Raw genomic sequence first — 17,876 nt, 5'->3', positions numbered from 1 at the left:
TTGAGAGATAGCTCTGCTTCTTCAGCTGAGCCTGTATGATCTGTATATCCTGAGAGATAGCTCTGCTTCTCCAGGTGAGCCTGTAGGATCTGTGTAACCCCAGAGATAGCTCTGCTTCTCCAGCTGAGCCTGTAGGATCTGTGCAACCTGAGAGATAGCTCTGCTTCTCCAGCTGAGCCTGTAGGATCTGTGTAACCCCAGAGATAGCTCTGCTTCTCCAGCTGAGCCTGTAGGATCTGTGCAACCCGAGAGATAGCTCTGCTTCTCCAGCTGAGCCTGTAGGATCTGTGTAACCCGAGAGATAGTCCTGCTTCTACAGGAGAACCTGTAGGATCTGTGCAACCCGAGAGATAGCTCTGCTTCTCCAGGTGGGCCTGTGAGATCTGTGTAACCCGAGAGATAGTGTTTTAGGTGAAAACGCCTGTGCAACTGATGTAAATTGAGAAATACCGTTGTTATCTAAGGTCTGTAATGAACATGTAACATGTAGGTAACCACAGGGGCAGTAACCATGGGATGGCCACTTTATAAAGTTTAATTCTTTGCATCCTGGGGAGTTCAGGTCCTCTGAATACCTGAGCTTGTGAGATCTGTTTAGCCTAAAGGATGAGTCTTCTTCCAAACTTTACTCATCCAGAGGCATGTGGCCATGCTGTGCATTCTCTCTCTGGGTTACAAAGATACCGCCTCCCTGCCCTGGACTCTCCCTTGTTTATAGATGTGATTGTCCACTTGTTTCAGAGGATGTCATCTCCCAGAATGCACTACTGCTAAAAGTGAAAGCCTAGGGCAGAAGCCATTGGCTGCTAACAGGAAGTGGCCATATTGAAGCCCCAAGCCTCAGAGCTGTGAGCAATCTGAGAGATCTCTCTTGTACTGAGCCCTTAACATCAAAGGTCCAGGTGCCCCGAGGGATAACCCTGCGTAGGGTTATTCCTTAGTCATCACTGCCTCAGGACAGCTCTACGGTGCTGTGCCCTAGGGCACAGTGTATTTATCAATCGGATAGCTCTGCTGTCTTGTGCCCTACGCCCCAAAGGCCTATGTAATCTGAGTGATAACTCTGCTGTCTTGTGCACTATGCCTCAAAGGCCTATATGACCTGAGTGATAACTCTGCTGTCTTGTGCACTACGCCCCAAAGGCCTATGTAATCTGAGTGATAACTCTGCTGTCTTGTGCACTATGCCTCAAAGGCCTATGTGACCTGAGTGATAACTCTGCTGTCTTGTGCACTATGCCTCAAAGGCCTATGTAATCTGAGTGATAACTCTGCTGTCTTGTGCACTACGCCTCAAAGGCCTATGTGACCTGAGTGATAACTCTGCTGTCTTATGCCCTGCGCCTCAAAGGTCTATGTAACCTGAGTGATAACTCTGCTGTCTTGTGCACTAAGCCTCAAAGGTCTAAGGTCTATGAAACCTGAGTGATAACTCTGCTGTCATATTTCCTAAACCTCCGTGGCCTATGTAACCTGATGGATAGCTCTGCTGGCTTATGTTTCATACCCTAAGCCTGGAAGGTCTGTGTAACCTTGATGGATAGCTCTGCTGTTTCATACCCTAAGCCTCGAAGGTCTGTGTAACCTGTGGGATAGCTCTGCTGTTTCATACCCTAAGCCTCGAGGTCTGTGTAACCTGAGGGATAGCTCTGCTGTTTCATACCCTAAGCCTCGAGGTCTGTGTAACCCGAGGGATAGCTCTGCCGGTTTATGTCTCCAGCCTTTAAGGTATCCGCAACCTCAAGACACATCTGCGTCGCTGTACCCTAAGTCATGAAGTTGCAAGTAACGTGAGAGCTAACTCTGCTGTTTCATACCCTAAGCCTTGATGTCTAGGTAACCTGAAACATAATTGTGTCCTGTGCGCCAATCAGTGACGGAATACGTGGTTCTGCGGTACATTCCCTCAGAGATAACTCTGCTGTCGCGTGTAGTAAACCTCGAAGGGCTGCGTGACGTGTGCGATAGCTCTGCTGTCACATACGTGCTTCCGATGTTATATTAACCCTTGCCCGGCCCTGCCTGCCGGATACCAGGCCTCTCACCCCCAGCCGCCTGGCTTCCCTCCCTGCTCTCTCTCTGTGGTGTCAGGACAGACGTTTGTCATCACCGGCCCTCCAGGGGGCTCAGCCGTGTTTTGCTTGGGGAGGGGGGCATTACTTTGGAAGCTGGCGTTAATTGACCTCTGGAGGTGTGAGGGGTCCCACAGACACCCCCATCCTTCCCTCAGTCTAATCCCAGCGCCAGGTGGGCAGACTCCAATCCCTATCTTCAAACAGATGATGGGCAGCAAATGGGGGGCTCTAATTGCCCCCCTGGGTCTGGTGCGGTGGTGTCAAGGGATCTCAGGGGCGGGGAGGGGGTCCTTAGCAGTCTGACGGCCCAAGGCCTCTCTTCACACTCAATTCAGGCAGTAATAACTTCCTTCCAGGTCTGAAAACACAGCCAGACCCAGTACACACGGACATGTCGCGACATGAAGAGGGCACGGGCCTAGGGTGCACGTGCGCCGACAGGGCGACCGAGCTGGGGCATAGCAGCGACCTGTTTTTAACAACGCTAAATGAATGCCGCTGCTTCTAAGCGCTGCACACAACAGATGCCACTGTTACCCAATGATGGTATTCGCTGTAGCAGCTTCGGAAGGATGAAGGCTGGGCGTGCCTGGCCCCGAATTCAAAATCATGACCTCCAGAGCACCGCAGTTCGTCCGCGGAGGAAGTTCAGCTCACTGAGCTACCCTCCAAGCCACTGACAGTGTGTGGTACTCGATGTCATGCCAGGCTGGGGCAGAGCCAGTCACGTCAGGCCATTCCCTCTGCAAGGCTGGTGAGGCTAGGGTGGGGTCAGACACAACCAAGCCAGGCCGTCTGTGAGGCTGGGAGAGCCGGGGTGGCGGGAATCACATCTTCTGATACTGGTTTCAGCGGCCGGGTGGGCCGGGGCAGAGACAGTTATGGATCATGGGCTCAGGTCCGAGAGGCTGAGAGAGGCAGGGATCAGTCAGGAGTGAGCCCGGTGTCTCTGGGAGGTGCACAGACTGTGACTGTCTCCAGATGCCAAGCCTGTGCCCCGGAAGTGCTTCTGCAGCAGAGTCGAGTCACTCCCGTGACAGCCAGTGCCTCGGGATACTGCTGGGGCAAAGCGATACCCACGCTCGACCCGTGTAACATGAAATGCCGATGTGGCTGGGGGAGATGGCGGTGGTGGTGAGGGCAGTCTAGAGCTCGACACAATAGACTGTGCAAGCGCTCCAGTGTTCAAGATGAAAAAGGGCTGCACAGCTGGACGTGATGTGCCACTGCTATGAGGCCTGCAGAACTGAGTGCCACTGCTATGAGGCCTGCAGAGCTGAGTGACACTGCTATGAGGCCTGCAGAACTGAGTGACACTGCTATGAGGCCTGCAGAACTGAGTGACACTGCTATGAGGCCTGCAGAACTGAGTGACACTGCTATGAGGCCTGCAGAACTGAGTGACACTGCTATGAGGCCTGCAGAACTGAGTGACACTCCTATGAGGCCTGCAGAACTGAGTGACACTGCTATGAGGCCTGCAGAACTGAGTGACACTGCTATGAGGCCTGCAGAACTGAGTGACACTGCTATGAGGCCTGCAGAACTGAGTGTCACTGCTATGAGGCCTGCAGAACCGAGTGACACTGCTATGAGGCCTGCAGAACCGAGTGACACTGCTATGAGGCCTGCAGAACCGAGTGACACTGCTATGAGGCCTGCAGAGCTGAGTGACACTGCTATGAGGCCTGCAGAGCTGAGTGACACTGCTATGAGGCCTGCAGAACTGAGTGACACTGCTATGAGGCCTGCAGAACTGAGTGACACTCCTATGAGGCCTGCAGAACTGAGTGACACTGCTATGAGGCCTGCAGAACTGAGTGACACTGCTATGAGGCCTGCAGAACTGAGTGACACTGCTATGAGGCCTGCAGAACTGAGTGACACTGCTATGAGGCCTGCAGAACTGAGTGACACTGCTATGAGGCCTGGAGAACTGGACATGACACTCCTATGAGGCCTGCAGAACTGAGTGACACTGCTATGAGGCCTGCAGAACTGAGTGACACTGCTATGAGGCCTGCAGAACTGAGTGACACTGCTATGAGGCCTGCAGAACTGAGTGACACTGCTATGAGGCCTGCAGAACTGAGTGACACTGCTATGAGGCCTGCAGAACTGAGTGACACTCCTATGAGGCCTGCAGAACTGAGTGACACTGCTATGAGGCCTGCAGAACTGAGTGACTCTGCTATGAGGCCTGCAGAACTGAGTGACTCTGCTATGAGGCCTGCAGAACCGAGTGACACTGCTATGAGGCCTGCAGAACCGAGTGACACTGCTATGAGGCCTGCAGAACCGAGTGACACTGCTATGAGGCCTGCAGAACCGAGTGACACTGCTATGAGGCCTGCAGAGCCGAGTGACACTGCTATGAGGCCTGCAGAGCCGAGTGACACTGCTATGAGGCCTGCAGAACTGTGTGACACTGCTATGAGGCCTGCAGAGCTGAGTGACACTGCTATGAGGCCTGCAGAACTGAGTGACACTGCTATGAGGCCTGCAGAACTGAGTGACACTGCTATGAGGCCTGCAGAACTGAGTGACACTCCTATGAGGCCTGCAGAACTGAGTGACACTGCTATGAGGCCTGCAGAACTGAGTGACACTGCTATGAGGCCTGCAGAACTGAGTGACACTGCTATGAGGCCTGCAGAACTGAGTGACACTGCTACGAGGCCTGCAGAACTGAGTGACACTGCTATGAGGCCTGGAGAACTGGACATGACACTCCTATGAGCCCTGTAGAGCTGAACATGACATGACACTCCTATGAGGCCTGCAGAACTGAGTGACACTGCTATGAGGCCTGCAGAACTGAGTGCCACTGCTATGAGGCCTGCAGAACTGAGTGCCACTGCTATGAGGCCTGCAGAACTGAGTGACACTGCTATGAGGCCTGGAGAACTGAGTGACACTGCTATGAGGCCTGCAGAACTGAGTGACACTCCTATGAGGCCTGCAGAACTGAGTGACACTCCTATGAGGCCTGCAGAACTGAGTGACACTGCTATGAGGCCTGCAGAACTGAGTGACACTGCTATGAGGCCTGCAGAACTGAGTGACACTGCTATGAGGCCTGGAGAACTGGACATGACACTCCTATGAGGCCTGGAGAACTGAACATGACATGACACTCCTATGAGCCCTGTAGAGCTGAACATGACATGATATGACACTCCTATGAGCCCTGTAGAGCTGAACATGACATGACACTCCTATGAGGCCTGCAGAACTGAGTGACTCTCCTATGAGGCCTACAGAACTGAGTGACACTGCTATGAGGCCTGCAGAACTGAGTGACACTGCTATGAGGCCTGCAGAACTGAGTGACACTGCTATGAGGCCTGCAGAACTGAGTGACACTGCTATGAGGCCTGGAGAACTGGACATGACACTCCTATGAGGCCTGGAGAACTGAACATGACATGACACTCCTATGAGCCCTGTAGAGCTGAACATGACATGACACTCCTATGAGGCCTGCAGAACTGAGTGACACTCCTATGAGGCCTGCAGAACTGAGTGACACTGCTATGAGGCCTGCAGAACTGGACATGACGAGACACTGCTATGAGGCCTGCAGAACTGGACATGACGAGACACTGCTATGAGGCCTGCAGACACGGACCTGACGTGACACTCCTATGAGGCCTGCAGAACTGAGTGACACTGCTATGAGGCCTGCAGAACTGGACATGACGTGACACTGCTATGAGGCCTGCAGAACTGGACATGACGTGACATGACACTCCTATGAGGGCTGCAGAACTGGACATGACATGACGTGACACTCATATGAGGCCTGCAGACCTGGACATGACATGCTAGGATACTCCCATGGGGCCTGCAGAACCGGACAAGGTCAAGCCTGGCCCAGCTCGAGGTCCTGTTGGACCCTTGTGCCCATAACGAGCCGAGCTTTTAAGCGGCTCCTGACTTCCCTCCTTCCTCTCACCAGGATGCGGGTCAGGGCCAGAGCTGCCAACACTGAACCTGGAGACGCAGGTTCGAGTCTTGGCATGTGCTCAACAGCCTGTGATCCTGGGCAGTTCGCTTCATATCCCTGTGCCTATAAAAAAAATGAGCGTGGCCTTATGTAATGTAACTGTGCTCCCTAAGGCGCTCCAATACCTTCGGTGGGGTTTTGCTTTATAAGAACTGCAGAGAAAAGCACAGAGAGGTGTAAACAAAGCCTAAACACGAAAAAAGGAAAGACAAATAGATTATTTACTGGGTGAATGAAACAAAGTAAAACCAGAAAAGTTAGAGAAATAGCGGCTTCACCGCTTTAATTCTGTGATCTGAAGTAAACATTTTATTTCTTCAAAACTCCTTTTTCTTCAATATTGCCTGAGTAAGCACTTTTAATAAATGCTTCTCCGTGCTGTGATATGTGGCATATTAAAGTGAACGCTTCAACCTGTTAAAGAAATATACTTTTGCGTTTTTAAGAGACTTTTTCATATTTTATATGATGTTTGTATGATTCACACAGCAAACATTTTCACGGCTCGGCTCGCGCATGGGCTCTAAGAGCCAAGCCAGACCCTTGGCTCGGCTCTGGCCCGGCTGTCCCTGTTAAGTAGTTGGCTCGTCCACCTCTATGCAGAACTGCACTTCTTAAAACTTGCACTTTGGAGATGAGGCCACAAAAATGCATCAGTTCATAGGCACTTCTTAAAACTTGCACTTTGGAGATGAGGCCACAAATGCAACAGTTCATAGTCAATTCTCAAAGCTTGCACTTTGGACATGAGGCCACAAATGCATCAGTTCGTAGGCACTTAACACTTGTACTTTGATCACGAGGCCACAAATGCATCAGTTCCTTAGCAGTTAACACTTGCACTTTGGACATAAGGCCACAAACACTTGCATTTTTGACATTAGGCCATAAACACTTGCACTTTGGACATGAGACCACACATGCATCCGTCCATAGGCACTTCTCAACACTTGCACTTCGGACCGGGAAACACAAATGCATCAGTCCATAGGCACTTCTCAACTATTGCACTTTCGACATGAGACCACAAACACTTGCATTTTTGACATGAGGCCACAAACACATGCACTTTGGACTTGGATCCGTCCATGGGCCCTTCTCAACGCTTGCATTTCGGACCTGAGGACACAACTGCATCAGTCCATAGACACTTCTCAGTGTCTGTAATTTGGATATGAGGTTACAAATACTTGCACTTTGAACATGAGGCCACAAACATTTGCACTTTAGACATGAGGCCACAAATGCATCAGTTTGTAGGCACATAACACTTGTATTTTGACCATGAAGCCACAGATGCATCAGTCCATAGGCACTTAACAACACTTGCACTTTTGACATGAAGCCACAAACACTCGCACTTCGAACATGAGGCCACACATGCATCAGTTCGTATGCACTTGCACTTGTATTTTGACCATGAGGCCACAAATGCATCAGTTCATAGGCACTTAACCCTTGTATTTTGACCATGAGGCCACAAATGCATCAGTTCATAGGCATAGGCATCACTTGCACTTGGGACATGAAGCCACAAACACTTGCACTTTGGACGCAAGGCCACACATGCATCAGCCCATAGGCACTTAACAACACTTGCACTTTGGACATGAGGCCACAAATGCATCGGTTCGTAGGCACATAACACTTGTATTTTGACCAAGAAGCCACAGATGCATCAGTCCATAGGCACTTAACAACACTTGCACTTTGGACATGAGTCCACAAACACTTGCACTTGGGACGTGAGGCCACAAATGCATCAGTCCATAGGCACTTAACAACACTTGCACTTTGGACATGAGGCCACAAACACTTGCACTTAGGACGTGAGGCCACAAATGCATCAGTTCATAGGCACTTAACAACACTTGCACTTTGGACATGAGGCCACAAACACTTGCACTTAGGACGTGAGGGCACAAATGCATCAGTTCATAGGCACTTAACAACACTTGCACTTTGGACATGAGGCCACACATGCATCAGTTCATAGGCACTTAACAACACTTGCACTTTGGACATGAGGCCACACACACTTGCACTTTGGACGTGAGGCCACAAATGCATCAGTTCGTAGTCACATAACACTTGTATTATGACCATGAAGCCACAGATGCATCAATCTATGGTCACGAAACAACACTTGCACTTTGGACATGAGGCCACACACACTTGCACTTTGGACGTGAGGCCACAAATGCATCAGTTCATAGGCCTCTGCTCCTCCACACACACGCACTTTCTCTTGGCTTGTCCTTGTGCTCCCCTGGAATGGAAGGAACAGGGTGCATGTGTTGCACTGAGGGATGGGCAGGAAGGGACGCAGAGACAGGAAGGGCAGGAAGGAAGCGGAGAGCGCGGGGCGCGTCGGGGCGCGTCTGTTGCACAAACTCCTTAAGACATTTACGCAGTGGGTCAAAGTCAGATATATCTGTGGAACAATAGGAGGAGATGAAGCCAACGCAGATCAGAGCTAATTTAAGGCCCAACTACAGTCTGCAAGCTTCCGATGAGGCGCACACAGGCCCTGCACCCGGTCAGCCTGGGAAGGCCCCAGCGGTCCTCATTCATCACTGACAGTCTCTGCCCACCATCAAGTTATGAAAATACACAGGGGTATATTTATTGACATTTTGCGCTGAGTTTGTGTCACAAAAGTACCACAAATCAGCGCAAAAGTTTAATTTCACATTTACTTTCCATAGCAAAACGTATTTTGCACTATAAAGTCATCTGAAAGTAATGCAATGCAGCCCCTAGCGCTGGTTGCATTGCATTACATCAAGGGGACATTCCACGGGTGGTACATTGACATTCCCATGGAGCCAGCAATGGTTCTTGATGCAAAACCCTGTCTAAAACAAGCATTTGCAATGCAATGGGTCTCGCATTTGTTCGAGCTATTGGCGTTGTAAATTCCTAACTGGACTTTTCTTGCCATATAAATGGAAAATGAAGTGTAAAACATTAGTTGACAGTAGCAAGACAATTCAAAACGCCACGGCTGTCATAAGCGTGAAGGAGAGGCACAAAAGGAAAAAGAAGTTCGCTCACAGTTAAACGTATCGGCAATAGTGCATTTATCTATGTAACAGGGGCAGTCTGCAAGGCGGTAACAAAACCACCCCCAGGCAGCACAAACGCAAAGCATTTACCAATGATTACAATTGATTTTTGAAAGGCAAGGCCATGAACGAGTGAAAGTGATGGGCGTGGTTAAAAGCCCACAATTCTTACAACAGATCAAAGCACTTGCGTGCTTGATCTAAAAAGCAGGCAGCGTTAGGCCTCGAAACAATAATGCCCTTTTGACTTAGGCGCTATCAGGGAGAAATGCGTTTATTTTTCTGTTGTTTCCAACTGCATGTGTGGTGCACAGTGCCGCGCACATGAAAAGTAGGAAAGGTTCTCAAGTCAGCCTAAGCATAATCTTACTGGAAGGGCAGCCTTCCAGTACAAAGCCTAAGCTAGACATGAGGCAGACACGTTTGCACTATGGTGCAAAGGTGTGAGTTTGGTGCTAGGCAGCCTGATTCTGCACCAACGCTAGGGAGAGAGTCATATCTTTGTAGATATGGCACTTTCCTGCTCTCTCCCTCTCGCAGGACGCAGCACAGTACAGCATTTTTGGTTGCTGCGCTGCGATGTATAAGAGTTTAGTAAATATGCAGCTTGATGTTGTGAAATACATTTGGTTCAGGATTACCAGCTAGTAAAACAAGCCCTTTCTGAGATGACAGTGGGCTGAGTGGCAGGGGCATCAGCTTCAGTGCGCTTTAGTACATTATTACTGGGCACCACTGAGGACTTCGGTGGCTCTGCAGATGCTTATGAACCTATAACAGAGTTTAGTGTCCTGAGGTGTGGTTTAGAAGACCTGGAAGAGCGACGTTAGAGGTGAAATCTCAAGTTCAGTGCATGGCCACACTGAGGACACAGACGGGATGGGGAGGCAGGGTCTAAAAGAACACAGGATAGGAGATGAGCCGTGAGATTTACCTTTCCGGTGACTATTAAAGAGATGGGCAGAGAGGTGTGGATTTGTGGTTGCTTATTCTGTAAGTGCCCTGCTGACCACTAAAATCATGGCTCGATCCTGCACCCCCCTCAACATACTTTCGAGGATTGAATGAGGAGGGAACGTGTATCCAACTCAGAGGCAGAACTGCAACTGCAGGGCCTTTGGCTGACATAGGTGGAGGGGGCGTTTGTCAAACATATGTCACTTTCTCAGACCTTACAGTCACCACAGGCAACAGTAGGAGTCTAAAGTGGCAGTGAAATGGCCTAGCACACTCCAGGAGCTAGATCCTTCTCTAAAGAAAGATACTCACAAACCACAGCAACATATACTCTCAAGAATGATCTACAACCTTGTATCTGTAATTTTATTTCCTTTACTCATTTTTTCAGTTTAATATCAATCTGACGTCAAGAACTAGATTACGCTTACACCGCTGGCACATATTCTGACGCACCACCTCTTTTTCAAGGCTGCAATAAACATGTAAGGTCATGTATGAGTTAAAAATTAACACAAAGTATATGCATGCGATTGTGTGGTCACACAGATCTAGTTAATTAAATTACCTTGCACAATAACCACATCGTGACTTACTATGCATGATTTAGCATTCTTAATATTAAAAATAAGATTTCAAACCACCCTTAAACATGTGTATAACAACCAATAAATAACAGCCTTTCATGATTTGTTCAAATGCATTTGCTTTGACATGTGAAATTCTCAATATAGCCATTCATAAAATAATTCTCTGTATTTGCCTAATAAGTAAATAAAGTAAATCTTTGTATTGTTACATATCAGTGAACTAATTGTACACATACAGACTGCCTTGAGAAAGAGGTGGTGCCTCGAAACATGTGTTGGCTGTGCGGGGTTGATCTGATTCTTGATGTCAGATTGATTTTAAACTGAAAAAAATGAAGAAAGGAAATAAAAATACAGACACAAGGTTGCATATCGTTATTGAGATTATGGCCCTCATTACGACTTCGGTGGACTTGTCAAAAGACCGCCGAAGCCGCGGGAGCCAACATACCGCCAGTGCTGGCGGTATGCTTGGCCCCCTATTATCACTTTTCCGCTGGACCAGCGGACGGAAACAGCGATTCCGCCCGCAGGCCCAGCGGAAAAGTCACATCAACATTGAAGCCGGCTAGTAATAGAGCCGGCAGCAATGTTGATGTGCAGCGGGTGCAGCAGCACCCGTCGCGCACTTCACTGCCCGTAATTCGGGCAGTGAAGTGCACAATGGGGCTGTACCTGGGGGCCCCTGCACTGACCATGCCAAGTGCATGCGCAGTGCAGGGGCCCCCAGGGGCTCCCCAAGTCCCCCTTACCGCCATGGACAGGCTGGCGGTTAGGGATTTATAATCCCCAGGGCAGCGCTGCTTGCAGCGCTGTCTTGGTGGATTACGACTGCCTGGCAGCAACCTGGCGGTGACCTGGCAGGACTGGCGGTATGACCGAGGCGAATGCGCCACAGTCATAATACGCCAGTGGTACACCGCCAGCCTATTGGCGGTATTACCGGCAGTGTTCCGCCATCCACCGGGGTCGTAATGACCCCCTATATGTTGCTGTGATTTATGAATATGCTTCTTGAAAGAAGAACCCTAACTTGGACTGCACTGGTGAGGGTCTAGTGCTGGAGGAGTGGAGCTGGGCAATTTTTCTTCTGACCCTCTTAACTGTGGAATTCATACTCCAGGAGCTATCCAACCTCTACACATGCACATATGCCTGATTCAAGAGCCTCCCTGCTGCCAAGCTGACCACAAGCAGCTATGGTCCTAAGGTTTTCTTCATCTATCCTTCTCATCTGTTCTCAAAAATATGGCCAGGTTGGGAATTCTGCTAGGCCTCGGCATGTGGTTCACCAAGACAGGAGGAACCGGAGATCAATGGACGATAGATTGGCATTGGTCCATGCTCCAAACCATGGTCAGGAACCCTTCCTCAGGCACACCGTCCAGGAGACAGTTGGATCTGCGACCGATCCTTTAATATTTGAGGGCCCTACACAGTAATGGGCCAGAAACAGGAGGAATCACAGTAGAAGCAAGGAGGGACGTCAGCAGCTTCAGGTAAAAGGACGCAGGGGTGGAAAGCCCTGGGATTGATGGATAGGTGTTCATTAAAATCACTGCTCCGTGGAACACCGAGGGGCACATTTACTATTTTTTCACACAGTGGAGCAAGAGAACTTGCTGAGCTGCGTTGTGTGAAAGGGAGAGAGTAGGAATACACGCAATTTACAAAGATATAGAGCATTTCTGCTCTCTCCTTCTGCTGGTGCACAGTGTAGCGCCTAGTGGCAATGCAGGCACCCTTGCACCATGACTTCCGCTATGGGCAGGATTGCTTTTGTGCAGGAAGAGACACCGTTCTAGAAAGAGGAATAAGTCTCTAAGGATTGTTTTTGTGCAGGAAGGTATCTCTTTCCACACAAAAAAAATCCTTAGAGACTTATTCCCCTTTCTATGTGTGCTGTGGCACACATGGACATAGAAAGTGGCGAGGAGAAACAAGAAAATGTGTCCTCATTATGCCCTGTCGGGCAGGTGCACCATTTTGGCACAAACCCATTTTTACAAGTCTTTATAAATCGGGGTGTGCATCAAAATACATGTGTGGATGCATGGAAATGGTACAAAAGTGATATAAGCCAATGCAAAATCATAGTAAATTTGGGCCCAAACTTAGGCAACAGATCATCTGTTCATGGATAAGACTTTGGAACTCGTGGGGCAGGCCCCCTGACAGTCTCCGACCATAGGCTGGTAACTGGGCTCCACAGCCGTTATGGCCAGCAAGGGGGTCCCAGGTCAACATAAAACACTGTGGAATGCAGTACTATTAGGGAGGGAACAAAGTTGGTAACACAATGGCAACACAGTACATAGCTCAAGGGGGAAGTCACGCTCGGGTACAGGGGGAGGGGGCTCAAAGGACAGGAAGAATAGGGTGGGAGATGAAATTACTTCCCAGGTGGGTATCTCCATCTTTTGCTGCATTATTGTTTGAAAATCCCCAAAACATCTACTGCAACTAAGGAGGTCAACAAACAATGTGACAGGGCCTGAGTGTTGCCGTCAAGGGAAGAGATACCTCCAGAAATGGAGTGGAGTTCCCACTGTACACTGCTCTAGGTCTCTTCTTCTGTACTTTGTGCACGTCGAGGGGGCACATATTTTATTTATTTAAATATAAGTGATCACTAAGGAGCCACTGACTCCTTATGAGCCCTTCTGGGCACAAAGTGCAATAATGTCCCCTGTGCTGGAGGCGTTAGTTCTCTCTGTTAAGGTCCCCAGTTCTGGAGGCTTCGCTCATCCCTGTTAATGTCCCCAGTTCTAGAGGCCGCACTCATCTCTGGTAATGTCCCCAGTTCTGGAGGCCTCACAATTCTCTGTTAATGTCCCCAGTTCTGGAGGCCTCACTCATCTCTGTTAATGTCCCCAGTTCTGGAGACTTCACTCATCTCTGGTAATGTCCCCAGTTCTGGAGGCTTCGCTCATCTCTGGTAATGTCCCCAGTTCTAGAAGCCTCACTCATCTCTGTTAATGCCCCCAGTTCTGGAGGCTTCGCTCATCTCTGTTAATGTCCCCAATTCTGGAGGCTTCGCTCATCTCTGTTAATGTCCCCAGTTCTGGAAGCTTCGCCTATCTCTGTTAATGTCCCCAGTTCTGGAGATGTCGCTCATCTCTGTTAATGTCCCCAGTTCTAGAAGCCGCACTCATCTCTGTTAATGCCCCCAGTTCTGGAGGCTTCGCTCATCTCTGTTAATGTCCCCAATTCTGGAGGCTTCGCTCATCTCTATTAATGTACCCAGTTCTAGAGGCCACACTCATCCCTGGGAATGTCCCCAGTTCTGGAGGCCTCACTTATCTCTGTTAATGTCATCAGTTCTGTAAACCTCGCTTATCTTTGTTAATGTACTCAGTTATGAAGTCCTTTCTTCTCACTGTTAATGTCCCCATTTCTAGCGGCCTCGCTCATCTCTGTTAAAGTCCGCAGTTGTGGAGACTTCGCTCATATCTGTTAAAGTTGCAAGTTCTAGACTCTTCACTCATCTCTGTTAATGTCCCCAGTACAGTAGGCCTCGCTCATCTCAATCAATCAATCAATATTTGTAAAGCGCAGCTACTCACCCGTGAGGATCTCAAGGCACTGGGGGGAGGGGCCTCATCTGAAGAGCCACGTCTTGAGGTTCTTCGTGAAGATGATGAGTGATGGGCTTTGTCAGAGGTGCAGGGGGAGGTTGTTCCAGCTCTTTGCTGTGATGTAGGTGAAGGATCCTCCTCCAGCAGTGGTTTTACGAATGCGAGGGATGGTGGCCAGGGTCATCTGGGCGGAGCGGAGGGATCTGGCGGGGTGTGGAAGGAGACGCGGTGGTTCAGGTAGGCAGGTCCTGCGTTGTGTATGGCCTTGTACGTGTGGGTGAGAAGCTTGAAGGTGATTCGCTTCTCGACCGGTAGCCATTGGAGGGTCCTCAGGTGTTGTGAGATGTGTTCTCGGCGAGGGAGGTCCAGAATGAGTCTGGCGTCGGCATTCTGTTATAGTCCTCAGTTCTGGAGGAATCACTCATCTCTGTTAATGTCCAAAGTTTTGGAGGCCTCCCTCATCTCTGTTAATGTCCACAGTTCTAAAGACTTCGCTCATCTCTGTTAAAGTCCCCAGTTCTGGAGGAATCACTTATCTCTGTTAACATCCCCAGTTCAGGAGGCTTCACTCATCTCTGTTAAAGTGCCCATTTCCCGAGGCCACGTCTATTTAAATGGTAATTTATTCTGTACTGAGGAGTATTACTGATTTTCTTTCTTAGGTGCCAGAGGGCAATGCATATATGACTGCTATAGCAAATAGGGGCACTAAGAACTAATAAACATTATTGCTGATGACCTTGCCTGATGCACAGAGGTCACTTCTAGTAATCCAGCATGCAATGGCCACTAATGGAATCTTATGGGAAGTGGTCACTTTTTTAAATGAAAAGTTCCATTCCAGAGAGTCGTCAGCAAGCACATAAATGACTTGCCACACCCACAGAGTCCTTTACCCAGCAGCATCACTCACAGACACACCTGAGAGCTGTGGCTCATGACTTTTCAGAGCTGCAGTTAAAATGTGGTTTGGCATTCAGGCTCTCTGTTTTATCTCTGACCAATAAAGCCTTCTCTAGAGGCCTTTTGTTGCACTCTGATGCCCTTGTGTGGTCATTTGTGGAGGAGTCTTAAATATATATATATATATATACACACACACACACACACACACACACACACACATATAAATGACCTAGTGTGGTCGCCACTAGGTAGTTATAGTTAGGACCTAGTTTCTATATAAAAAAGTGTTTTTTTTACTTGCCTATATCTTTGGAACAGCTTGACGAATCTTTACAAACTTTCGAAAAACATTTGCCATTCCTGTCAGCTGCCTGGAACGTTTCGGGGTGATCTGCCCAGGGAGGGCTGAGAAAAAAGGGGGGTCTCAAAACACATTTTCCCCATTAATTTTTCCTTAGGGATTTTGAACAGCAGTAGCGCTAAAACTACTTGACGGAATCACTTCAAATTTGACAGGAAGGTAGGTCCTGATCCAGAAAGAGTGCTATTTTGTTTTGGTGTGAATCCTTTCAGTGATATTCTTGTAATGAACTGGAAAACAAATTTGTATATATAGGAATGTGGATCCTCCTTGGATCCTCCGGGGATTCGGAGGAAAAGCAAGGTCCTGATTGGCTGGCCGCAACCTGACAGAAAAGTTTTGGCCACCATTTTGTTTCTCGCATTGACTGGGGGGTGGGAAAAACACAGTGCAAAAACATGTAAGGGGTCAGGATATTCTGACCTGATAGGACACATGGAGCGGTCCCTCAGGGACCCCACATTGGCAAAAAATTCACAATGGCCTCAACGTAGCAAAGGCCCAGAGACCAGAATACACCGTCAGGGGACACACAGGTGCTCAGAGCAGAGTCCACACAACAAAACACCCACAAACCCAACTTGGGGGCATATTTATACTCTGTTTGCGTCGGATTTTCATCAGTTGTTTTATATGCAAATCTGGCGCAAACTTAACTCCATATTTATATTTTGGCGCTAGACATGTCTAGCGTCAAAATATTGGAGTTAAAGTAATTTTTTGCTTGCGGAAAACTACCTTGCGTCAATGAGATGCAAGGTAGGTGTTCCCGGGCAAAAAATGACTCTAAGGCCCTAGCGCCTTATTTATCCTCCTGTGCCAAAATCACACACGGGGGAGGAGGGGTAAAAAAATGGTGCAAACCTTGCTTTGCACCACTTTTTAATGCCTGGGTCAGGGCAGGCGTTAGGGGCCCTGTGGGGCTATTTCCATGGTAGAACACCATGAAATAAGCCCACAGGTGCCCTCCCGCGGCCCCAGGGACACCCCCACCTACACCAGAGGGACAGCGAAGGATGGGGGACCCCATCCCAGGTAAGTATAGGTAAGTACAGGTAAGTAAAAAAAAACTTAAGTGGCACTGGGGGTCCTGAAATGGGCCCCCCCACATGGCACTGGGTGCAATGGCCGTGCTCAGGGGACCCTGGTCCCCTGTGCTGGCCATTGGGGTGGCCATTGGGGTGGTGGACATGACTCCTGTCTTTTCTAAGACAGGAGTCATGTGGTATGGATGGTTTTGTGTCAGAAAATGACTCTAGGCAGGTAAGAGTCATTTTTTTTCACTCTAACCTGCCTAATGTCATTTTTTTGGTGCAAAACCCCCTTCTTCCATACCGCCAGCTCAACCCGACTAACATCATTTTTTTTACGCTAGACCACCCTTTGCACCGGCTTGCATCATTCCATACATATGGTGCCCGGCTGGTGCACAGAAATGGTGCAAGCCGGTGCTAAACTTTTTGGTGCAAAACTGCGTTAGTGTGATGTCCATGTATGAACACCAGCACCACACCATAAGACATCTGACAGAGCATATTCCCTGCTTTACTTTAGTTCACCTGGAAGACTGCTGTGCAATGATTGCCTCTGCAGAGGTGGGCACCCCCCCTTCCGGGTTCTCGATTGAAGCCACCTGTCTGATGTGCAGACCTCCCTACTGCCAAATCAGACATCCTTAGACTGGTCGATTCACCAACATATTAAACATATTCTAGAGTTACTCTCACAATTTAAAGATAGTTAGAAGGGTTAGATGACTGACTAAAACCTCCTGGAGTACACATGGGGAATCTGCACGTTTTAGAGTGGCATACTCCACTGTACTTACTCCAATATGTATAAATGGTGGGCAGTTACAATGAAAAATGTCACTTTTTTACTTTTTATCGTCCACCTGGAAATGTTCAAATCTTGCCATGAAACATGGGCTGTTCTGTGCGCCTTCCCGGAAACTGCACCACTGACATGCAGTGGTGGTGGAACGATTTTTAGGGTGGGGGTGCTGGTCAATGATGTGGCTTCACTAAAGTGACAATCTGTATTTGAAAACATAGCAAATGCTGCTAGAAGAATAACATTTTAAGGGCCCCTTTATCATTTATTTCCATCTAACCTCTTTCAAGATTTATGGGGGTGTTGCAGCACCCCCTGCACACCTACTTTCACCCCCCACTGTAGACAGGTGCCTACAGTGGGGCGGAGGAGACAGGGGATGGGGGTCCAACAGATATCTGTGACTAGCCACAAGAGTCTGGTTTTTGGGGGTTCCAAGAATGTGGTTGCCTAGCAACCACACTGTAACCCCACCCCCTACCCCTGGGAACACTCATGT

General features: G+C 48.9%; 2 protein-coding genes across 2 annotated transcripts; both read left to right on the top strand.

Moving 5' to 3' along the window:
* Positions 1–3,306: 3,306 nt before the first annotated feature.
* LOC138294013 (skin secretory protein xP2-like) lies at positions 3,307–4,032 on the top strand. The gene has a single exon (XM_069233266.1). It carries the CDS (start codon positions 3,307–3,309, stop codon positions 4,030–4,032), a length of 726 nt encoding a protein of 241 aa, XP_069089367.1.
* On the top strand, positions 4,029–4,814 carry LOC138294012 (uncharacterized protein in mobD 3'region-like). Its single transcript, XM_069233265.1, has one exon. The coding sequence runs from the start codon at positions 4,029–4,031 to the stop codon at positions 4,812–4,814; it is 786 nt and encodes a 261-aa protein (XP_069089366.1).
* The last annotated feature ends 13,062 nt before the right edge of the window (positions 4,815–17,876 follow it).

This window comes from Pleurodeles waltl, chromosome 4_2 (genome assembly GCF_031143425.1).
Source record: "Pleurodeles waltl isolate 20211129_DDA chromosome 4_2, aPleWal1.hap1.20221129, whole genome shotgun sequence".
In the NCBI taxonomy this organism is placed as follows: Eukaryota; Metazoa; Chordata; class Amphibia; order Caudata; family Salamandridae; genus Pleurodeles; species Pleurodeles waltl.
Note: the sequence above shows the minus strand (reverse complement) of the source record. Positions and strands in the feature narration are given on the sequence as shown.

Bases quoted from the DNA above. Each gene is read 5' to 3' on its own strand.
- LOC138294012 (XM_069233265.1), top strand. From the start codon at position 4,029: ATGAGGCCTGCAGAACTGAGTGACACTGCTATGAGGCCTGCAGAACTG.
- LOC138294013 (XM_069233266.1), top strand. From the start codon at position 3,307: ATGAGGCCTGCAGAACTGAGTGCCACTGCTATGAGGCCTGCAGAGCTG.